Below are 23,904 nucleotides of genomic sequence, written 5' to 3'. Positions count from 1 at the left end.
TGGATAAAAGCTTCTGTGTCCTCCGGCTCACGACGAGACTGCAGCTCCTCTTTTATTTTCTCTTCTCTCATCATCCTTTACTTCTGCTCCAGTCATCACTCTTGACTTCTCTCGTCATCACTCGTTTATTTCTCTTCCTTATTATTACTCTTTTATAGTCATCACTCGTTTATTTCTCTCCGAGTTATTACTCTTCTCTAGTCATCACTCTTTACTTCTCTCGTCATCACTAGTTTATTTCTCTCCCAGGTTTTACTCTTCTCTAGTCATCACTCTTTCATTTCTTTCCCAGTTATCACTCTTTTCTTTACTTCTCTAGTCATCACTCCTTTATTTTACTCTAGTTATCACTCTTTACTTCTATAGTCATCACTCTTTTCTTTTCACCCCAAGTTATCACTCTTTACTTATCTGGTCATCCCACTTTTCTTTTCTCTTCTGGTTATCACTCTTTAATTCTCTACTCATCACTCTTTTTCTCCTTGACTCCTCAACCACTTCCTTCTCCTCCTTTTCATGCTCCTGCTCATCTGAAGTTCAGTCCAAGTTCTTGCTGCTGTGATTCACTGATGATGATGAAGATGACGATGAAGATGATGATGATGACGATGATGAAGATGATGAAGATGATGATGATGACGATGATGATGATGAAGACGATGACGATGATGATGGTGATGATGAAGATGATGAAGATGATGATGAAGATGATGAAGATGATGATGATGATGAAGATGATGACGATGATGATGAAGATGATGAAGATGATGATGATGACGATGATGATGATGAAGACGATGACGATGATGATGGTGATGATGAAGTCAAGAAGCGATGCAGCTCTTGCAGCTGTCTTGTCTTTATTGATTTGATGTCTTGTTTGAAGCCCTTGACTGACGACTGAAGTGACAGATGGACGAAGACTTGAGAAACTCCTGCCGACACGTCAACACAACACGTCATTAAAAAACATAGAAAACATACAAAAGTACACAGGAGGTGCAGACAGTCTGGAGCCTGGTGCATGATGGGATTGAGAGTCCGCAGCAACATTGACATCGTGTGTGCGTCTCTGTGGACATGATCTACTCCGGCGATCCTCAAGGGGGCGACATCGTTTTGAAATCTCTCTTATAATTGAAGTCAAATGTAGTAAACAACTCGCGGCTGCCACTGCAGGGGGCGCTACATATCCAGAAATGAACTACTAAACTGCGTCTAAATGCTACGTTAGCCTGGGCTCCTGTACATCACCATGGCGACTTGAGAAATGAAAGAGAACAACAGAAACGTTCGAGACTGAGAAAATGAAGCTTGTAATTAGGATTCCAAACATGCTGATCACACGCGTGACATCGGCTCGAGTCATTCTTCACGACTGAGGTCATGTGACGCAACATTTCCAGACGCGCTCCGAGGACACGCCTCCTTCTCTGGCTGTCAAGCTCAGTTCAACTTCCCGACAGAAAGAACAGGTTCGACGGAAGCGCTGCTCGTCTGGCGCCCTCTGCTGCTGAAGCATCACAACAACATGTGTGCTCTCCCGGTGCATCATGGGTCATAATCCATGTGACCATAGGCTAAGTCTTCCTTCACTCCCTGCTTGATCAGAACGAGGTCACGCAGGTCATCTCGTCCGCCAGCTCGTCCTCGTCGCGGCCCGTCCTGGTGGGCTCTTCGTCGCTGTAGAGGGCGGGGTCCGCCGCCGTCAAGCTGTGGCTCCCGGACCCCAGCAGGTCGCTGGCGGCCGACTCCATCTCGTCCACGGTCATGTGACACGCGTCCGCGATCTCACGCTTGGCGAAGGCGACAAACTTTGGGTCGCGAGCGTAGAGGCCGAGACCCTCGGAGATGAGCACCTTCAGAGAGAGATGTTAGCATCGTTGTCACGGCAACAGAGGACGCCACTCACCGCCTCGACCAGACTGTCGGCCGACCCTCGCTTCTCCGAGAACTGAGCGCCGAGCTGAGACGGGACTCTGAGGGTGGTGTAGGCTCTGTAGGGGGGCGGAGCTGAAACACAAGACGGTGATGATGATGATGTTCAGCTGATGAAGGAGCGTCATGGCGGCTTCACGCTCTCACCTGATGTTCCAGGAGCTCCGTACCAGGCTGGTCGCGGTGCCGCCCCCGTCACACTGACACCTGCTGGCAGGAGACGAGATGACACTTTGTTGTAAACGACTGAAAAAGGTCATGTTTCCTCACCTCCTGACTTCTGGCCCTCCCCTCCTTGACTCCGCCCCCCGTCCCACGTGGGACTCCCCTCCTCCTCCACCAGGATCAGGGGCGCGTAGAGGAGGCGACCCCGGCGAGGACAGGGGTTCGCCCACGACGCGGAGGAGGCGGCGGCCGATCGACCCGACAGGTGATGGGAGTCGTACTGACCGTAGGTCTGCTGCGGGACGACAGGTGTGAGTGAGCGCTTGAGTTGTGTTACAGCAGGGGTGAGTGTGTACTTGTGCTCGAGCGTGGCGCGGCGGCGAGGTGGGGTGGTATGTTCCGGGGATCGGCAGGTCGTCGCTGCTGCCTTGACGCCGCAGACACTGGATGTTGAAGGAGGGTTTACGACCTGCGTCGAGAGACAGAAGTGTGGAAGAAAAAATGGATACATTTAAATATGTACTTAGTTCTTTATGGTTTATATTTATAATGGTGTATAAAATAAAATAATTAGATTTTAATATTTACAATTAACATTCCCATATTCAAGGCGTTTGTTCATTTTTGTGTTGCAATTGAAAAAACGAAGTCATTGTTTCTTAAAGTAACAATGAAATCCTACATGATCCTGGCGATGACTGAGGACGAGAGGATACAGTGAGTCCAGCAGCTTTTAAAGCTGATGTTTGGACATATTTTGGTTTGAAAACAAATGAAAGCAACACCAGAGTCAAGTACTCGACAATACTACACATATATACTTGTTAGTACACTATCACAACACCAGAGTCAAGTACTGGACAATACTACACATATATACTTGTTACTACACTATCACAACACCAGAGTCAAGTACTCAACAATAATACACATATATACTGTTACTACACTATCACAGCACCAGAGTCAAGTACTGGACAATACTATACATATATACTTGTTACTACACTATCACAACACCAGAGTCAAGTACTGGACAATACTACACATATACTGTATACTTGTTACTACACTATCACAACACCAGAGTCAAGTACTGGACAATACTACACATATATACTTGTTACTACACTATCACAACACCAGAGTCAAGTACTGGACAATACTACACATATATACTTGTTACTTCACTATCGCAACATCAGAGTCAAGTACTGGACAATACTACACATATATACTTGTTACTACACTATCGCAACATCAGAGTCAAGTACTGGACAATACTACACATATATACTTGTTACTACACTATCGCAACACCAGAATCAAGTACTGGACAATACTACACATATATACTTGTTACTACAGTATCACAACACCAGAGTCAAGTACTGGACAATACTACACATATATACTTGTTACTACACTATCACAACACCAGAGTCAAGTACTGGACAATACTACACATATATACTTGTTACTTCACTATCACAACATCAGAGTCAAGTACTGGACAATACTACACATATATACTTGTTACTACACTATCACAACACCAGAGTCAAGTACTGGACAATACTACACATATATACTTGTTACTACACTATCACAACACCAGAGTCAAGTACTGGACAATACTACACATATATACTTGTTACTACACTATCACAACACCAGAGTCAAGTACTGGACAATACTACACATATATACTTGTTACTACACTATCACAACACCAGAGTCAAGTACTGGACAATACTACACATATATACTTGTTACTACACTATCGACAAACCAGAGTCAAGTACTGGACAATACTACACATATATCCTTGTTACTACACTATCTACAAACCAGAGTCAAGTACTGGACAATACTACACATATTTACTTGTTACTACACTATCTACAAACCAGAGTCAAGTACTGGACAATACTACACATATATCCTTGTTACTACAGTTTCACAACACCAAAGTCAAGTACTGGACAATACTACACATATTTACTTGTTACTACACTATCTACAAACCAGAGTCAAGTACTGGACAATACTACACATATATCCTTGTTACTACAGTTTCACAACACCAAAGTCAAGTACTGGACAATACTACACATATATCCTTGTTACTACAGTATCACAACACCAGAGTCAAGTACTCCACAATACTACAAATATAACCTTGTCACTACAGTATAACGATATGTAGTATAATTGACTCTGTATCGTGATACAAGACAGCATCATCACAGACTGTTCCTGCTTCAATGCTCTGCTCTCACCTGTAGGTGTCGCCGGCAGCAGACGTCTTCTGGTCGTCCTCCTGCAGTCGCTGTATTCGTTACTGTAGTTAGAGTTGCTGTAGTGGTTGTGATTGTCGTAGTGATCCCTGTACAAGGGAGGCTCGTCCCGGTAGTGTCTGGACACACACACACACACACACACACACACACACACACACACACACACACACACACACACACACACACACACACACACACACACACACACACACACACACACACACACACACACACACACACACACACAAAAACAAGATACAGGGATAAAGAAAAATAATATTTATCAAAACAACAAATTATAAAACAAGTCAAACGGTTTTGGTTTAAAAACTAGTAAAAATCCAGTCAGAAAATAAACTATAAAAGGTTTATACTGAAGTATATAAGCGGCATCAGAATATTGAAAAAAACGATTTATTTTATAAATGTTGTTTTTTTAGCGACTTGATCCAACTTTCAGCCAATTGTGTGACACAGAGACGATCATGTGACGACGCAGAATCACTGGAACATCAACTCATCATAGCAGTTTCCAAAGCAATTATACTTAAACAATAATTAAATGCAATTATTCAATAAAACAAATTCAATGTTAAAAGAATAAATAAATTAACATTTAAATTGAAAAAAACAACACATTAGAAATGTTAAACGTAACCACATTCTGATGGCACTTAAGTACTATAATAGAATACACTACTAAACTAGATTATACACTAAAAGGGTCAACTAGGGTCACATGTTGCCCCGGGCAACACATGGACTATCACAGCACGAGCATCAACACTTAACTCACGTGTGTGTGTGTGTGTGTGTGTGTGTGTGTGTGTGTGTGTGTGTGTGTGTGTGGGGGTGTGTGTGTGTGTGTGTGTGTGTGTGTGTGTGTGTGTGTGTGTGTGTGTGTACCTGTCTCTCTCTCTGTAGTCATTGTCCTCTTCTCTGCTGTAGTAACCGTTCTCTCCATATCCATCTGCGTCTCCATTCCTCCAATGTCTGTCTCTGGACTCTCTTCTGTAGGTCAAATGACAGATGGAACAATTACCGTTTGTGTGGTGGATGTTCAGCGCCATCGTGTGGACATACGTAGAACTGCAGCGACATGTCTCACTTAATAAGTCTCTGAGTACTTTGTTTCTTCCGTTTCCATAATAATATTATTATCTTAAAGGTTAAAATTAAATTAAAAAGTGGGTAAATGTGTTCATCATGTTTGGAATCCTCCTACCGTGCGTGTCTGAAGGAGCCTCTCTTCTCCACGTGGTCCTGGAAGTTGTTCTTCCCCGACGACCTCCGGTGATGGTGTTGGTTGAACGATGACCTCTGATGATCTCCTCTGCCGCCGTGGTCGTCGTGGTCGCTGCCGTTCGGCATCTTGGTGAGAGACCCGACCCGATGGATCAGGCTTCCGTTGGAGATCCGGTCCTCGGACATGAACCCGCACGAGCCTGTGGTCAGAAGCGTGAGGTCAGAGACAAACACGTGGGCAGGTAAAAGACGGCGCTCACCTGTCGGTGTCGGTAGGTTGGAGCTCCGCCCCTCATTTTCTGGTCCGAAACCATTTTCCCCCTGTTGAGAAAAGATTGACTAATTATCCATTTATCACATCAAAAAAATTGTATTACCCAGCTATTAGCAAATAAATACTTCAGAAATGTGTACTTGTATTAAAGTTGATTACAAAGAAATGTATAAGTCAAAAGTGAAGAACTAATAATAAATGCATTTTAACTTGGATTTCTGACGATGACCACTAGAGGGAGACAATCTACCAGGACGAGCGCTCTTCTATCTTTCACTTCATCATCTTTTTTTCACTTTATTTTCTCCCAACATTTCTATCGTGAGTAGGTTTGTATGCTTGAGCGTGACCTTGTATAAAGGATCCTCGTCTTCGTCCAGATCTTCATTTAGAGCCAGACGCATTTCTGGACCCAAATCTTGGAGCGTCTTCAGACCTGCCTTACACAACTACACAGAAAGACTCACACAATTAAAAATGTTGAACAAAATGGTAGGTTTTGTGTGTTTCTTTATAAGGACCTGAACAGCAGAAGAGTTCTGAGTGTCTGCCTCCACCGTAAGGGCTCCACGTTCTTTCCTCTTCCGGAACTTTCTGAAGTAATCCTGGATCAAGAATGTGGCGTAGAACTTTCCGACCGTCACCTCTTCTTCTGCAGAATGACACACACGTCATGCACGAGCATCTTAATGGCCTGATTGTTAGGAATTAAACTGGTGTCTGGACCTTCATGTGGTGGAATGACTTCATCCAGGAGTTTTGGTTTCATTCTCTTCCAGATCTTCCTGATGATTCCTCTGAGCTCTTCGTTCTCCTGGTCCGAGTTACCTGGTGACAAACAGTGGTTGAAGTTCCCTTTGTGTTTGTTTTGGTTTCTGTACTAACCTTCTGTCTTGATCTTCAGTGCGGTGCGAACCAGGGCGAACAGCGTGGCGTTGAAGGTGACCATACCGTCGGCGTTCAGTGGCATGTTCATGGCCACCAGACGCTGAGGAGGAGGACAATCATCAGCATCATGGTCGCATGTAGGGGTGTCAACGTTTACACTCCTTTCTATCGGTGAGTCACAGTAGTTTACTCCAAGAGGCTCCGTAGTATTACTCAGTGATTCTCCATAGTATTACTCAGTGATTCTCCATAGTATTACTCAGTGAGTCATCGTAGTATTACTCAGCGAGTCATCGTAGTATTACTCAGCGAGTCATCGTAGTATTACTCAGTGAGTCATCGTAGTATTACTCAGCGAGTCATCGTAGTATTACTCAGAGAGTCATCGTAGTAATACTCAGCAAGTCATCGTAGTATTACTCAGGGAGTCATCGTAGTATTACTCAGCGAGTCATCGTAGTATTACTCAGCGAGTCATCGTAGTATTACTCAGTGAGTCATCGTAGTATTATTCTGCAAGTTTCCATAGTAATACCAACTGCAGAGTAATAAAACAAAGCCAAACTATATTTATTTTCAAATTTACAAACAATATAAACTGTGTATGAATACAAGTTAAACACTTATGTATGAATAAAACTGTGTTGCATCTTTTAACAATAGTTGATAAAAGCTAGTCAACGTCTTATAACTTTATTGACAAAGCATCCTGTAGAGTCCTACATCACATGACCAGATCACACACATTCATCCGCCTCATTGGTTAATAGCAGCTTCATGTCACTTGCAGGCAGGTTTATACTGATGATAAATAAACGCTGCAGATGTTAAAAAAAACCTTGATCTTTTCTAAACTGTTATGATTTAATATCCGTGTAACCGTTGACACGTGTAGACGTTGACACCTCTAGTTGCATGTGTGCATGAGGAGCGAAGAGAAGATGCTTCCCAGTACCTTACAGGCCACCCTGTGAGGACAAAGCTTCCCGAAACCCAGAGGAGGTTGGATCCTCCGCAGCAACGCCACCACGTCCAGGTGTTTGATGCGACCTCTAGAGGCAAGAATATATATATATTTCAGACAAACTACGACAATATCAGAGCAAGACGCAGGTCGTACTTTGCCTCTGGGTCGTATTCAGACCAGATTCTCTTGAACTCGTCCAAGTGGTGTGGCCCCAGGATGGACCAATCACGCGTCAGATAGTCAAAGTTGTCCATGATGACGGCAACAAACAAGTTGATGATCTGAAAATAATGACACAACATTTTTACCTGAGGTATTGTTGACCTAGATTGAAGTTTTAAATAATCAGTACATTTATTGTTTCTGATTTAGTGTGTGTGCTTGTGCATGTGTGTGTGTCCTGACCAGAAAAGCACACAGCATGAAGAAGCTGATGAAGTAAACGATGGCAAAGTTGCTTCCGCAGGTGAATTCTTCTCCAGCCTCATAGTCCGACTCCGGATCACAACGCTTCCCTGGAAGACTGGCCAACATGATCTCCTGCCAGGCCTCACCTGTGGCACACCTGCACACACACCTGCAGTCACTAAGATGTTCAGGAAACACAAAGATGGAGGCTCAGACCTGAACAGGAGGAGGACAGCCTGAGGAAAAGTCTGGAAGTTGTTGTTCCGATTGATCTGAGTGAGATCCTGCATCGCAATCTTCCCAAAGGTCTGACATAAACAGAACACACAGTTTAGCAGGAAATAAGGAACTGATTATACCTGTTAATAAAAGATGCATTTGTGTAACGCCACCACTAGAGGGCGTGTACCTGCATCCCAATGACAGCATAGATGAAGAAGATCATGGCGATGAGGAGAGCTACGTATGGCAGAGCCTGCAGGAGAGCAGAGAGTTATCCATGTGTCCTGAAGCACGGCAGCGGGTCTTGTATCTCTGTTACCTGCAGAGACTTGATGAAGGTCCAGAGCAGAGTTCGAATTCCCTCTCCTTTGCTGAGCAGCTTCACCAGACGCATGACTCGGAACAGACGGAAGAAGGTGATGGACACTCGAGAGCTGTCCTCTCCACTCTGGACCAATAATGACACCCAGTTATAACAAGTTAGTTCTTGTTTCAATGAAACTAGAAATTAATACACTAAATATTTTGTACATCTATTCATCCACAGAATAATCCTCATCAATTTACCAAATCTGTCCTTCATCCATTTGATACTTAAGATAAGTATGAGGAAGGAGGAAACACTCACACTGAACTCTGTGACCACAATGTCCACGACGCTCCCGACTACAATGAGAGCATCGAAAGAATTCCAGGCGTCCACAAAGTAATGCTATCGGAGAAAATCAAAACATTAGAATTTTATTTGATTGTTATTCAACAATGAATAACTCTATAAATGTGTGTGTGTGTGTGTGTGTGTGTGTGTGTGTGGCCTCACCCTCATCCTCAGAGCCAGCAGCTTAAGCAGCATCTCCACAGTGAAGAGTCCAGTAAACACCATGTTCAGGATGTCCATCACGTGGCTGAAGAACTTGGATTGCTCGTAGTGCTGCGGTCACAACGAAGACCAGATGAGAGAAGGTTGACAGAGGGACTGGGTCAGACTGTGAGGCCGGAGTCGTACCTGGACTGCCAGGGTGACAGTGTTGAGGAGGATCAAGACAAACATGACATATTCAAAGCCAGTGGAGTTGATGATGGACCAGAACTTGTACTGAACTGGGTTCTTAGGGATGTAGAGTTTGAGCGGCTGGGCCTTCAGAGCGTACTCCACACACTGACGCTGCATTAACAAAACCACAACTATTTAACATACTTTTAACAAAACAAAAACTTTTAAAATCAACCTCAATCAAATCTTTTGGACACAGAAAATACTGTTTGAGTCTCAACTGCACCTGGTTCTTGTCCAGCTCACAGTTCTTGTACTCCTGCTCGCCCTGCTCCCGGAACGTGATGATGACAAAACCCACGAAGATGTTCATCATGAAGAAGGCGATGATGATGATGTAGACGATGAAGAAGATGGAGATCTCCACACGGTAGTTGTAGATCGGGCCGGCGTTCTCGCCGTTGGCGTCGATGGCCTTGTACAGCAGCCTGCAGGGGGCGCAGAGGAGCGTTAGCTGTTAGATGGAGTGTGTTTGTTTCGTTCCACATTATCTTTAAGCACTCACGCTGGCCAGCCCTCGAAGGTGGAGACGGTGAAGAGCGCCATCATGCCCATCAGAACGTTATCAAAGTTGAAGTCGCTGTTGAGCCAAATCCTCTCTCTGACCATTGGATGATTGACGTCTCCGTCTTTATACACCACGAACGTCCCTCTGCCAACAGACACACACACGTGTGTACATGTGCACGTGACACAAGTTTAAAAACTGTCTGAAGAAGCGTGAACTCACTTGCACTGCTCTGGGGTGTGTTTTGCTTCATCAGTGCATCGGTAGAATTTACCCTGAAAACACACACACTATTGTTGAGACGGGAGGAGACCACGGGACAGACCCGGGTCATAGTTACACTCTGGCATGAGTGTATCTCAGATCTCTCAGTCAGAGCGAACCTTGAAGAGCTGCACCCCGATACAGGCGAACATGAACTGAAGAAGAGTCGTGACGATCATGATGTTCCCGATGGTTCGGATGGCAACAAACACACACTGGACCACGTGCTGCAACACACACACGCGCACAGCCAAACACGTAGGTGAGAGAACAGCTGCAGCAGCAGGTGAACATCTGTAGGAACTTCAGGTCCGTTACCTTCAATCCTTTGGCTCTGTTGATGGCTCTCAGAGGTCTTAGCACACGGAGAACTCGCAGGATCTTCACCACGGAGATGGCACTGGAGCTGCAGACACAAGCACAACACATCAGAACCTAAAGACACTATAACTACGAGAGGAGCCGAGTAACTTACTGCAGGAAGAAGGAGACTAGTGACACGCTGACCACCAGCAGGTCCAGCAGGTTGAACCAGTTCCTGCAGAAGGACCCAGCATGGAGGAACGCTCCGTGGACCGTCATCTGAACCAGACCAGACTTAATGACCAGAAAACAACACATGCAAAGTTTTACCTTCAGCAGGATCTCCACTGTGAAGATGGAGGTGAAGGCGTAGTCAGCATAACCCAGAACCTGAAAAATACACACACATGTTCAAGGCCATCACTGGACACACACATTTATCACTTAAAACCTGCGCTATAACAAACAAACACAGACAAAAGTCAGAACAACAACACAATTCTGCACAACAAACACAACACAACTCATTTGTGTAGACCCAAAATCCTTCCAAACACACACACAAGAGAAAAGAATATAAACTTGAAAGGATCAGATACTGTCACAGACAATTAGTCTCATCAACAAACCAAACTTTGTCATAATAGCCTCGTCATTATCAGTGACATCATGAGCCTGACAAATAAGGTAAGATAACATCTGTGTGTGTGTGTGTGTGTGATGAAGCTGCTGCTGCATGCAAGACATAGCAATTATTTTTAACAGCTGGATTGAACACACAGACACACACACGCACACACACACACACACACATTAAACTGGTGATTTTCTCTCTTTAACCCGGTTAGTCAGTGACCCACTTCTGCTGTGTAATCTGCACAAACTCCTCCTCCTCGCTCAGACCGCAGGGCGACTCACTCGTCCTTATTAAAACACTTTTCACTTGTTCATCTTTCACTCCATCAATATCTGATTATCATAATTCACTCTCCAAACCACTTCCTGTTCTGACTTTACACCTCCTGCTCCTGGCGAACGCCTATAGTGACAGGAGCAGCTCGTACCTGACGTTCTATTTTGATGTAATAATGTTTCAGTGGAAGAGCATGATGGTTGTGGAGGTTCTTCTCATGATTAGAGGACTTTTGTTGACTCACATTGTTTCTGAAGGAGTGAGCTCTGATGGGATCCTCAGCTGCCAGCGAGCAGCTGCTGAGGATGATGAAGACCAGGATCAGGTTGGTGAAGATGTGGTGATGGATCAGTTTGTGACAGACCACACGGATCCTTGACACACAGAGAGACAAGAAGGTTCATCTTCAGCTACTGCAGACTTGATAGGAACATGGAATCGTCATCATCATCATCATCATCATCGTCATCATCATCATCTTCGTCATCATCATCATCATCATCATCATCATCATCATCATCATCATCAGACTCACAGGTTGGTTTTGCTCAGGCAAAAGAATGCGCTGCCTTCAGGGATCGGGAGAACTTTCTCTTTTGGAGGGGCCAGGTCGGCCATCTTTAACTGGACTCCTCCATCTGTGGAACACAACACAACTGTCACATTTACATGTTTGATTCTGTGTTGATGAACACGAAAAGTACGAGCCAAGCACTTTCTTTATCTTCAATTTTTCGTCTGGTAATGTTAAAAAATGTGAATGTGATTAAAAAAAAGCTAATAAAAACTTGAGGACAGATTGGGACAGATGTTTTGGCAACTCTTTGAATCCTCATCTGGTGACACATGGGCATCAGGGAGTTCTTCTCCTGAAACAGGGAAGACTGTGTCTTTCTAAAGTAAGATTTGTCTTGTTTTTGGTGTTGTGTGACGGGCATTGAGAAGAAGCATCAATCTAAGCAACACAAACACAACTATTCTTTGAGTCTTTCTGAGGATGTTATTGTGTTACACTTTGTCATTACGAGACTATTCTCTGACTCACGGTGTCTCATGCATGGTTTTAAACTTTTTAACGTTTCAGTTTCTGTATATGATCGTTCGACGTTATGATGATGATACTTTACTGACCGGCCTCTCCCTCCTGCAGCTCCTCTTCCTCCTCATACTCTGTGTCTTCATCAATATCCACCTGCAGAGAAACATTCGAACCCATCATCAACTTCTAGAGCTAATTATCAACTTTCACCCTTTTTTTCACCTTCACTTCTTCCTCTCCTGCCTCCTCCAGCTCCTCCAGTTCCTCCTCCACTCCCTCCGGCTTCTTTCTGCAAAAGAAAAAAAGAAGGTTTGATGATTCCTTTCTTTCTCCCCCTCCTCGATCGCATCACTCACTCTTTCTTCTTGTCATCTCCGTCACCGCCGGCCAGATTGTCCACAGCGATAGCCAAGAAGACGTTCAGCAAGATGTCTGAGTCGTGGTCAAGGTGAGACGCTCAATAGTTGATCATGATGCAGGTCAATCCACTTCAGTATCAATCGTCCTCACATTAAGGCATGTTTGAAGTGACCCGTTCATGGACGGTCTCGTCCCGGAGGATGAAAAACTACTTTGGCTCACAGACTTTTTTTGTCAGCCGTCATCTCTCGGCTACGTCAATACTTCTAACAAAGAGAGAGAGATGAGTCATTCTCTCTTCCATCGACCTCCGCTGCAAAATTCCATGTAATAAAGTGACTCAGAAAAATAATTGCCAACAAACTTCAATGTTGAATTGCAAGAAGAAGTTCATGGAAGGTCTAGAAGTCCAGTTTGTGTCACAAATCTTTTGGATCAGCAGCATCTGTTATCTATTGTTCTGAAGGATACAGTTTCCGCATATGAACAGGATGACGAAGTAAACGCAGACGATCATCCCTGGAAACACGGGACCGCCGTACGCCATGATGCCGTCATACATGACGATGTTCCAGTCCTCTCCTGTCAAGATCTGAACACATCGGGCGGTGAGACGATGACTGATGTGGACGGTTTGGAGGAGACGAGTGGTTTACCTGGAAGCAGGTGAGCAGCGCCTGAGGGAAAGCGTCAAATGTGCTGCGTTTGGTCTGCGTCTCGTCGAAGTTGAACTTCCCTCCGAAGAGCTGCATGCCCAGCAGAGCGAAGATGATGAGGAAGAGGAAGAGGAGCAGCAGCAGTGATGCGATGGACTTCATGGAGTTCAGCAGCGACGCCACCAGGTTGGACAGAGCCGTCCAGTGGCTGCACAGACAAAAGTTTATCTATCTTTCCATCTCAGGGTTTTTCCAGAGTTTGCTTCTCACCGTGTGACTTTGAAGATTCGCAGAAGACGGACGCAGCGCAGCACCGAGATGCCGAGCGGCGGCATGATGCCCAGCTCCACCATGATGGTCTCGATGATGCCACCGCACACCACAAAACAGTCGAAACGGTTGAAAAATGCCACAAAGTAGTGAGCCAGACCCAGACTGTACATCTTCAGCAGCATCTCAACCGTGAACAGCGACAGCAGAACCTTGTTGGCGATGTCTGAAAACACAATGAGAAATCTTATATCAACAGAAGTGCTTCTCCTTCCAGATGTCTATTCAGTATATAATAAAAAATAGTAACGTTATGCTTGTTCCTACAAGTCGCTCCTTCATAACCATTGTTGACAATAACAGCCAAAAATAACAATTTAATATTGATCAGTTGGATTGGTCATAGAAATAGTAACTTGGAGGTCATTTGAATCTTTTTATGAAAAGTCGCTGTTTTTTTAAAGCATTGTATTTTTATTATTTAATTCAATCATTTTTTATGTAAAGGTTGATTTTTTTTTCACTGAATTTGATAAATTGAATATTTTTTAAGATGAAGGCAGTTTTTTCCATGTATAATTATTTGATTTTTCTTTTTTTAATTATTAAAGAATAAACGTTTTAAATTGAATATTTAAGAATTTAATATTTTTAAATGTGTTGCCATTTCAATTCAAGATAGAAATGTTAGTATAAAACTGCCACCATATAAGTACAGAGAACCTACAAAATGTTTTTGGAATATCTATATATTTTATTAAATTATTTAAAAAATAGGTAACAAAATAGGTGTTCAAAAACAAAGGTTAATCACTCTTTTATTTATTAATTAATGACCTTTATTTTTTTTTATTTAAGATTGTATTTACATTTACTCTTTATTTTATTGACGCAGCAAAATATTTGAACTGGACATAATTATAATATATCATGAAAAATGGATAATTTACCAAATAAAATGTAGAAAATACAAATAAAAGAATTAAACTATATACAAATTAAATGTAAAATATTAAGATGCACTTTATTTAATGAATGAAAATGTATATTTCCTGTTGATTCATGATCCGTAAAAGTGTTAAAATGACGCACAAAGATGTTTGTGTGTCCGCGGCAGGTGTGTGTGTTGACGAGGCCTCGTCGACCCTCGCAGCTGTCAATACAAGTACCCATAATGCTTTGTGTTAAAATAGTTTAACCTTTTAATATATAACATTACATTATTTAATTCAATTATTCAATTGAAAAAAAAGTTTCAACATCTTAAGTGTGAAATTTAGCAATTCATTTTCTGATGGCACTGATATCCTTCCACGCTGGTGCTGAAGCTACCGAACCTTGCACTTGGGTCAGCCAGTCCGGCTGGTCGTAGTGTTCCGAGGCGCTGAGCGACGTGTTGAGGAAGACGAGCAGCAGAACCAGCCAGTAGAACGTCACAGACTTCACTGCAGTGCGACAGTTACGGCGACAGACGCGATTCCAGCGCCGGAGAGTTCGACTGCGAAACAATTTAAAAAAGTTTCTCCAACGAAACAAATATGCTCTTATTTTTATGTGTGTCTTTAAAAAATGAACTCACCAACATCTGATCTTCATCATGCGTGCGCTGAAACAAAAACTTCATGTGTCACTAACTTGATGAAATCAGAGCACGCATGGTTGTGTGTGTTTGTTTGTGTGGAGCAGTTTAGAATGAGTGCGTGACAGTTAGTCAGTAAGTGAGTAAGTGGGTGAGCGACCGAGGAGATGAAGTGAGGTAGTGTATGGAAATATATCAATGTCATCATGGTATCAAAAGGTTGAATTTAATCATTTAAAATGTTCTACTGACAGATATTTTTTCTAATTAATTGAATTGAAAAATGCCAAAATAAATAGCTTTTTACACCTAGTTTATAATGAATTAGAATATCAAACTATATGTGTAAAAAAGAAGAAGAACATTTTCGATTAAAAATAATCTATTATAAAAAAAACAACTTAACTAAATTATTAGATTTAAAACAATTCAACCTTTCAAAATGGTAATTATTTAATTTAATTATTCAAAAATGTTTAAAATCATCCTATGGAGGGCTGGACCGAATCTTCCTTTCAATATACAAATTAATACATCAATTCAAATGCTTAGAAAAACTACTTTTAAACATTTAAAATGTTAAATTAAACCAATTAACATACAGATGACACTGATATACTTCAGTAGTTGTGTTTCTGTTGTAGGAGTGTGTTTTAGCGAATGGTTTGTATCATGTCTCGTGTGTGTATTTGTGTGTTTGCTAGGGTAAAATAAACACATGTACAGTATTTTTTAATTTGTTTGGTGTAAATGTGCATTTTTGTGTGATAATAAATGAGCGAAGCAAGTGTCCACGAGTGAGTGTGTGAATGATTTAGAACATGTGTGTGTCCACTTCATATCTATAAGAATGCGTGAGCGAGGAAGTTACCAGCAGGCCTGGCAACAGTTGGTGTGATCTTCGTCGATGTTCTCCGTGTTCTCTGATGCCGTTTCACTGGCGGGAAGACTCGCTGACACAAACACACACTTCAGACATTCTGACCATGAATTAAAGGTGTTTGTATTTCTCACCGTGCGTTTCATTGGAGTGACTGAACCATCCAAACTTTCCTCTCTTCTTATCGGACAAGTCGCCCAGAGACGGACCTGCAGACACCAGGACGTCAGTGACTTCACATCAGCTGCTTCCTGTCATGTGACGCGCTGCGGAGGAACTCATTCACGCCGGCTCTGAAACGTGTGTGTGTGTGTGTGTGTGAATATTGAAACTTAATAAATATTCAACGGTGACACCGTGATCGGGTCACACCGTCCAGTGAAGCAACGATGATTCCGCCCAAGTCGAGTGCAGCTCACATCGACCCATTTCTGTCTCAAACAGTCACGTTAAGATTTGAACCAAAGCTTTTGTCTTCAGGCTGAAAACAAAAGAACATGACGGGCTTTGCTTTGGGTCGTAACACGTTCACAAATACTCACCAGAGCTTAAGTTTAATTCTGCCTGTGGCGTCCCGTAGACCCAGAATCCTCCCCTTCAGGTCATTAAATTAGACGGAGGATAGAACAAGTCTAAAGTTGTGAAGCAGCTTCGCAAAATGATGAAGGAAAAGACTTGAAAAAGTCGTTTTTTTTGGTCTACATGAACAAATAATAAATGAAAAATACTTTCCATCTTCTCACAGGCAATTAGTGTGTCTTCATCTACAAAGATGAGTCAGCATTTAAACGACAACAACAACAAATATCCTGCTGCTTCTCTTCTGGTGACGATGACTTTCATCCCTCGTCATCTGTGTGCGACTCGTTAACCTGGATCACAGCGTTACCCCGTGACTCACCGCGACCCCGGTGCTCAGAATCACTCAAGTGGACACTTAAGAGCTTCGTTGTGAATCAGCGGAGAGACACGTCTGTGAAACAGACACACACATCCAGGAAGATTTCTAGATTGTTTCTCGGGTCGTCGAGTTCAAGGACACTGAGTGGACCAGGAAGGTAGCAACAGGAAGTGACAGAGAGGCTCCATGATGTTTATAAAGCTGCATCAGTTGAAGCTTTTATTAACCCTTGTGTTGACTCTGGGTCAAGATGATTGACCTCCATATGCAGTGGTTTGAAGGATTGTGGGTCGTTAGAGTGTGAGTCTGACTTACGAGAGTTTCTCTCATCATCCATGTCGTCCATGTCCTCAGCCTGGGTGATCCAGTCCATGTACCCGCACAGGTCCTCCTCCATCTGCTGCTTCTCCCTCAGCTTCTGGAAGTCTCCGCGGGCTTTGGCCTTCTCTCTCTCCTTGCTGAACTCTCTGTGGGATTCACAACATCCCGTCATCTCCGAGGTCACATGACCGGCGAGGAGGCTCGGTGGACTTCAACCCACCCGCTCAACACTCCCAGAACCAGGTTGAGAACGAAGAACGAGCCGAAGATCACCAGACTGACGAAGTAGACCCACGGCAGCTCGAACCCGATGGCGTCGTTCATCTGTGAGACACAGACAGGGAGTGAGACCGGCTGATGGGAGGCCGGGTCGGTGGGTTTTGGGACCGGCTCTGACCCAGTAGAGCACATCGGTCCAGCCCTCCATAGTGATGCACTGAAACACCGTCAGCATGGCGAAGAAGAAGTTGTCGAAGTTGGTGATCCCACCGTTGGGGCCGTCCCAGCGCCCGCGACACTCGGTGCCGTTGATGTTGCACTGGCGGCCGTGACCCGCGAAGGCACAAGGCACCGGGTCGTCCTCCACGTAGTTATCTGGTCACATGACACACCAGTCAGTAACAATGACGCCTTTTGTGCACAAATCTTCTTTTTCTTCCTTTGATTCCTCATGTGATCATATCTTCATCCCTTCCTTTTCCTCTTCTTCTTCATCTTCTATTGTCATTACTTCCTCACTCCTTTCATTTTCTCTCATACAGCTGTTGATCCAAACCTTTCTTTAAATACATCTTCATTTCTTACTTTCCTCTTTCCTTTTGTTTACTATAAAGGTACTTTCTTTTCTTCCCTTCAACCTTTTCCTCCCTTACTACTACTTTTTCTTGCCGCTCTAATCAGAGTTCTCTCCATCCTTGTCTCCGCTCACCTGCACCGATGTAGTAGCAGGTTTTGTGCATGCGTCCGATGAACAGCTCCAGTCCGATGATGGCGTAGATGATGATGACGAACAGGACCAGCAGGGCGATGTGGAGCAGCGGGACCATGGCCTTCATGATGGAGTTCAGAACGATCTGGAGACCTGGTGACGGGCAGAGAGACAGGCATGTTGATGCAGGGAGTGGTCGACGGGAAGTTGATCTAAACTCACTGGGGACTCCAGAGACCAGTCTGAGGGGTCGTAAGACTCTGAAGGCTCTCAAAGCTTTCACGTCAAGACCTCCTGGTTTCCCCGGCATGTGGTGAGTGGTGGCCTGCTCGCCGGACTTGTGGGTCATCGTTTCCAGAACAACACTGAACAATCTGCATGAACAAACACAAGAAAAGATCTTAAAGATCACTTGAAATGACTTGTGTTACTGTGTGTGGGAGACTCGAAGAGACAGAGCAGATCAAAGAAACAGATCCAGCTCAGGTGTTCTGGCGACGATCAAGCGAAGATGTTTCTTACCCAACGATGACGATGACGAAATCCAGCAGGTTCCAGCCGTTGCGGATGTAGGAGCTCGGGTGCATCACCAGGCCGTAGGCCAGGATCTTCAAGAAGGTCTCAATGGTGAAGATGATGAGGAACACGTACTCCACTTGTTCCTAGAGGACCACAGAGTTTGTTTGAAGTTGTGTCTTACAAAAGTGAGCTCTAGGTCGTGTTACCAGGTCGTGGTTCGTAGAGTTGGAATCATCTTCAGGAAAGGGTTTGGAGACTCCCAGAGCGACACAGTTTGCAAAGATGGCCAAGAGGATGAAGATGTCGAAAGGTCTGAGAGATGTTCAGGAACCCAACAGGGATTTTTTCGGAACACTTACTTGCTAATAACATAATAACAATTAATGGGTAGAAAATCTACAGCAGCCTCTTCACTCGTCAGAACAAGAGGATACTTCCACTCCACGATGTGCAGAGCTGCGCGTCTGATGGGGTTGTTGAGTTTGAGGCAGTACAACGCTCGAGGAGCCCTCTGGACCTGGTTACTGCCCTGGACCTGGACCGATGATAACCATCATCAGCACCATGAGCATCATGTCAACACTTCACTCTCCCTTGATGAACAGACTCTATTTTCACTCCACCTTTAACGACATCATCTTCTCACCTGCTTCTTGGCATGTTGTCCTCTCCTCCTCTGTGTGCCCGTGGAGCTGGTGGTGGAGTGCAGCGTGTCGGTCCTCGTCATCCTCCTGCCTCCTTCATCTCCTCCATCAAGCTCTTCATCCCACTCTGCATCTTTCTCCTCCCCACCTTCTCCTCCACTGCCTCCCCCGTCTCCTCCTCCGCCCTGCTCCTCGCCCTCCCCGCCTCCCTGCTGACCCTCCACAGCTTTGGAGTAGCCATGGCCACCAGCGCCTGCAACACAATCGTTTAAGTCACCGTTATTACAGACATGTTTGATGGAACTTCTTCGTGTTCTGTCAAAACCAGACCAATGGAGCTCTTTTAATGACATAAGAGTGTTCGAGACTTGCCTAAAAGTAAATAAGAATCGATTGTGTTTCAAATTGGGTTCGCCTTTTCTTTGTTAAAGTTATGAAAGTAATTAAAATGTAAATTTTATAAATTGACACTGAGGGATATTACAATAGTGACCTATATTTTTCTGTATGTTACACCAAAAAATGTGATGTGTTTAATGTTAATTCGATTTAAAGAAAACATTTAGAAGAATAGTGTACGTTTTCACTGATTTGAATATCAATATCATAACAAATGTGTATGTGTGTGTCATTGGTTTGTTAATACGTCTCTTTAAAAATCTGCTTCTGCAACTTTGTTTTCCAACATTTCCCATCACGGAGATGCGATATCATCCTCATTCTTCCTGCTCTGCCATCAATAATATCAGAACTTGTTCAATCCGATCAAATTTCTGGAGAAAAAAGAAAACCGACCAGCAACATCTACGATCGACTAGTTATGTCTACGATCCAGGTGTAGACCAAAATACAGAGGGGACCAGAAATACTGGAGTGAACAGCTGTGACCTAGATCTGTGCATGTGCGCGTGTGCATGTGATTGTGTGTGTGTGTTGTAGTATACCGCAGGTACAAAAATACACAAATCACAACCCAGATCTCTCCCTCGCTCACACGCTAGCGCACACACTTGTACACACACTTAAGCTCTGATGGATGCTACAGTGGGATTACACGATGATCTGCCGCCTCACTCGACCTTCACTCTGTGATTTCCTAGATTCTCTGCCTCCCAGAATGCCGTGCTTCTGCGGAAATTTGGTCAGAACAAATGCTACTTTAATCAGTCTGTGGAATTTCCTCACTTCTGACACTTCCTGACAGTGGGGGCGTGTCTGTTGAGCTAAGCCAGACCACACCCCCTCACAGCAGATGTAAAGACGACTAGACCTTCTCAACAAAACCTCCTGCCGTTCTTCCACAGGGACACTGTGTAGATCTCTTCATTCAGGCTTTGAGGGCTCATCCTTAGGTTAGGTAGAACTGTATTGATCCCTCAGGAGGTCTCCTTCGGTAAACACCTCCATCTCGATACCCCAGCACATATGCATGGAGATCAAGGCTGATTGTGAAATCATTTGACCAGTATTTTTGCAGAGCTCATCAGGGGGTCACAAGTTAGACTGAGGGTCCAGCTGGTGACTTTTCACTGCAGGACAACCAGAACTCAGCTAATTATCCCAGAAATGTCCCCCTGAGATTTGCGGGACAAATGCGATTACACACACGGCAGACAACATTTGTGTTCGTGTGAGGAAACTGAGAGACGTTTCAAAGTGAAGGGATGAACTGATGAAGAGTTTGTCATTCGACAGGATCTTTGTCACGAGTCGATTGCAACATCGATATATGATGTCCTGAATAAGACTTTCTCTTCAAAGTCACACATCACTGCCTCCTGCCTTGTTATCGTTGCGTGTGTGTGTGTGTGTGTGTGTGTGTGTGTGTGTACCCTGCAGCCTGGTCCAGCTGGGAGGTCATGAGTGGACATGGGTTGACTTATTCTCTTCATTGCTCATTTTAACAGGAGTGGTGGTGCGTTTAAGAACGTCAGTCAAGAATAGAATGATGACCATTGTGAAGAAGACGATTGTGTTTTTTACAAACTAAACATGAAAAAAATCTAGATCTATTTATTCACTCCTCACACATCTGATTTTATGATGAACGGGCAAAATGTACTTTAGAAAATGATTATATTTATTTAAAAAATAGACGATGAAGTCGCTGATGATATGACTCTGTTGATGTGGTTATTATCTAAAATGACAGGGAATTAAATAAAAGTCTAAGAAATAACAATGTAATAAACCACAGTCGGCAGCAGAGCGTTAGACTGATATTAACCACCAGATCAGCGTCTCCTCCCAGAGACGAATCAGTCGATCGGTTCACCACTCGTCGCTGCTCTTAGACCTCCAGAATAAAAGCGGGATTACTGGCTGCCACGGTAACAGATGATGTAAAGTCTCGTGCCTTAATACCTATCGCCATGACGACGCTATCAGGAGTTTTTGTGGAGGACATCTCCACTCCTGCCGCAGGAGGTCTAATATAGACTTAGGATTAACCAGCCACACTTCTACTGATAGAGGACAAGATCCAAAAGGCTCTGGGGTCAAGGGTCAGCTACCTGGTGTTCCCTAAACTGTGACGCCATTAACAGTTACTACAATATATATCTGTATTTAATTACAACTTTTTATCATATTCTCAAATTAAATGTCTCCCTCTTTTTTTAAATAATTTATTTAATAGTAAATTGTTTTTAAGCATTTATATTTGTTAGCACGTTTTTTATTATTATTTATTTATCTTATTATATATTTGGCCTTTTTTAGATACACATTCAAACGTCTTTTAGATGAATAAAAACATAAATCTCTTACTAGTGTTTGTTTTATTTCTACAATATAATTTTGATCTTTATATTTTAAAATACACAACATGTAAGCTTTGATAAGAATAAATAAGTCTGACAGTTGTGGAATGAAAATAAATGTAGATTTACAATAAAAATGCAAGAGATTGGGCTGACAAGTGAAGATGCCTTAGATCCATGAGCCATTCTACATTATCATCCTTCCATCACTCGAGAACAAAAGCTCAAGATACCAACACTTGAAGCGTATTATCGAGCCATATTGTTACAGAGAAAGAGACCTCAATCTGACGAGCAACCATGTGAGCACATAGACATAGAAACACTTATCATATGCCGAGTGAATAAAAGGGTTAAAAATATCCCTGTTTATTTAAATAGCGCTTTTCAGAACAACCCTCAAGGTTTGACATTAAATAAAAAACATCTAATTAGGTAGATTCATGCTGCAGCTGGAATGTTTCGCTAGAGGAACATCGTTGTCAAAGTAGAGAATTTAACTCCAATAAAATATGAAGCTTATCTGAGAAATAAATATTTGAAGATATTACAGAAAATAATATGGGTAGTGAATATACAATATATATATATATATATATATATATATATATATATATAATGAGGAATTCATGTTCTATCATACAATCTTGATTTAAATCTATAGAAAATGCAAAAAAGGTCAACATAATTAAGAAAGTGGACAATAACATGTTTTATTTATATCTTCATGATAACTAATGTAAGATTCATGTTATAACAATGTTTGGATTATAAAGAGTCTGTCATTTTCTGGTGTTTTATTATATCTCATCATTTCATTTAACTACTAACATCAGTCGATCAAACGCTTGGACGTTCTTTTTGTTATGTTTGTTAAATGACTTGTGATGTATTCTAATATCTCTTACACATTTGACTTAATCTGTTAAATAAAAATAATAATAAAAAAAAGAAAATTTCAGTTGATGATATTAATCTACTTCGACTGCCTTTAAAAACCAAAGAAGTTTGTTGAGAAGGAAGTTTCCTACCTGAGCGCTCCTCCAACATCTCTGCCACCCTCAGTCTCCGATCATCGATCCGTCTCAGATCACTTTTCCGCCTCCGTTACTGTGGAAAATCCACAAATTCACATTTTAAATGTGCAACTGATAAAAGTCCTCTTCTGTCGCTGCCGGTCGGGAATTAATCATTGATCTTTGTTTCAAGTACGGCAAAGCAGGGGAAATTAAAATGAAATTCAGGAGAAAAAAAACATTCAGCTTCTTTTTCAGCTCCCGTTCACTAATCTGACACACACACACACACACACACACACGCGCACACACACGGATTACACACACAGTGTTACAGGCGCAGCTGCAGGAGAATTAAAGGGCCAGACAATACAAGTCTGACAGATGAATATGAGAATTAAGAAATTTAATTTGTATACATTGCTCTGCCGGAGAATAAAACCTTGTTTGTGAGAAAAGTAAAAAAAGGAACACTACAAGAAAAAAAGACTATAAGAAATAACTCAGGATGTTCTTTTATGTTCACATTTCTGCTCTTCCAAGCTCTTCATTTAGGTCTCAGATTTAGAGGAAGTCT

At 42.9% G+C, this 23,904-nt stretch overlaps 1 protein-coding gene across 3 annotated transcripts; it reads right to left on the bottom strand.

Moving 5' to 3' along the window:
• Nucleotides 1–843: 843 nt before the first annotated feature.
• cacna1fb (calcium channel, voltage-dependent, L type, alpha 1F subunit) lies at nucleotides 844–23,707 on the bottom strand. Of its 3 annotated transcripts, XM_087781966.1 has the most exons (51): nucleotides 23,343–23,707; nucleotides 19,552–19,802; nucleotides 19,340–19,440; nucleotides 19,112–19,217; nucleotides 18,909–19,048; nucleotides 18,609–18,760; nucleotides 18,387–18,539; nucleotides 17,856–18,052; nucleotides 17,679–17,782; nucleotides 17,453–17,604; nucleotides 16,371–16,445; nucleotides 16,228–16,309; nucleotides 15,357–15,383; nucleotides 15,115–15,275; nucleotides 13,778–14,003; nucleotides 13,508–13,715; nucleotides 13,323–13,443; nucleotides 12,848–12,923; nucleotides 12,714–12,780; nucleotides 12,584–12,644; nucleotides 11,988–12,090; nucleotides 11,697–11,826; nucleotides 10,870–10,929; nucleotides 10,712–10,818; nucleotides 10,555–10,642; nucleotides 10,356–10,463; nucleotides 10,195–10,247; nucleotides 9,970–10,116; nucleotides 9,691–9,892; nucleotides 9,417–9,575; nucleotides 9,231–9,341; nucleotides 9,039–9,122; nucleotides 8,730–8,858; nucleotides 8,598–8,663; nucleotides 8,405–8,496; nucleotides 8,186–8,345; nucleotides 7,934–8,061; nucleotides 7,769–7,865; nucleotides 6,811–6,913; nucleotides 6,652–6,753; nucleotides 6,447–6,577; nucleotides 6,276–6,374; nucleotides 5,912–5,972; nucleotides 5,632–5,851; nucleotides 5,313–5,417; nucleotides 4,386–4,522; nucleotides 2,460–2,572; nucleotides 2,209–2,398; nucleotides 2,086–2,148; nucleotides 1,913–2,013; nucleotides 844–1,859 (listed from the first exon to the last, which is right to left on the bottom strand). In XM_087781966.1, the coding sequence occupies exons 1-51, from the start codon at nucleotides 23,359–23,361 to the stop codon at nucleotides 1,608–1,610; spliced, it is 6,180 nt and encodes a 2,059-aa protein (XP_087638092.1). In that variant the 5' UTR covers nucleotides 23,362–23,707; the 3' UTR covers nucleotides 844–1,607. The 3 variants fall into 3 exon arrangements, with proteins under 3 accessions (XP_087638092.1, XP_087638094.1, XP_087638093.1); XM_087781968.1 differs by lacking the exons at nucleotides 19,112–19,217; nucleotides 19,340–19,440; nucleotides 19,552–19,802; nucleotides 23,343–23,707 and having other exon boundaries at nucleotides 2,086–2,145; nucleotides 18,909–19,067; XM_087781967.1 differs by lacking the exons at nucleotides 17,856–18,052; nucleotides 18,387–18,539; nucleotides 18,609–18,760; ... (3 more) ...; nucleotides 19,552–19,802; nucleotides 23,343–23,707 and having other exon boundaries at nucleotides 2,086–2,145; nucleotides 17,679–17,803.
• Between the last annotated feature and the right edge of the window lie 197 nt (nucleotides 23,708–23,904).

This window comes from Callionymus lyra, chromosome 19 (assembly GCF_982586985.1).
Source record: "Callionymus lyra chromosome 19, fCalLyr1.hap1.1, whole genome shotgun sequence".
In the NCBI taxonomy this organism is placed as follows: Eukaryota; Metazoa; Chordata; class Actinopteri; order Syngnathiformes; family Callionymidae; genus Callionymus; species Callionymus lyra.
Note: the sequence above shows the minus strand (reverse complement) of the source record. Positions and strands in the feature narration are given on the sequence as shown.

Coding starts and splice junctions, on each gene's coding strand:
- cacna1fb (XM_087781966.1), bottom strand. Junction 8,664..8,729: donor CCTTCATCAAGTCTCTGCAG/GTAACAGAGATA, acceptor GCTCTCCTGCAG/GCTCTGCCATACGTAGCTCT. Junction 5,973..6,275: donor ACGAGGATCCTTTATACAAG/GTCACGCTCAAG, acceptor TTTTCTCAACAG/GGGGAAAATGGTTTCGGACC.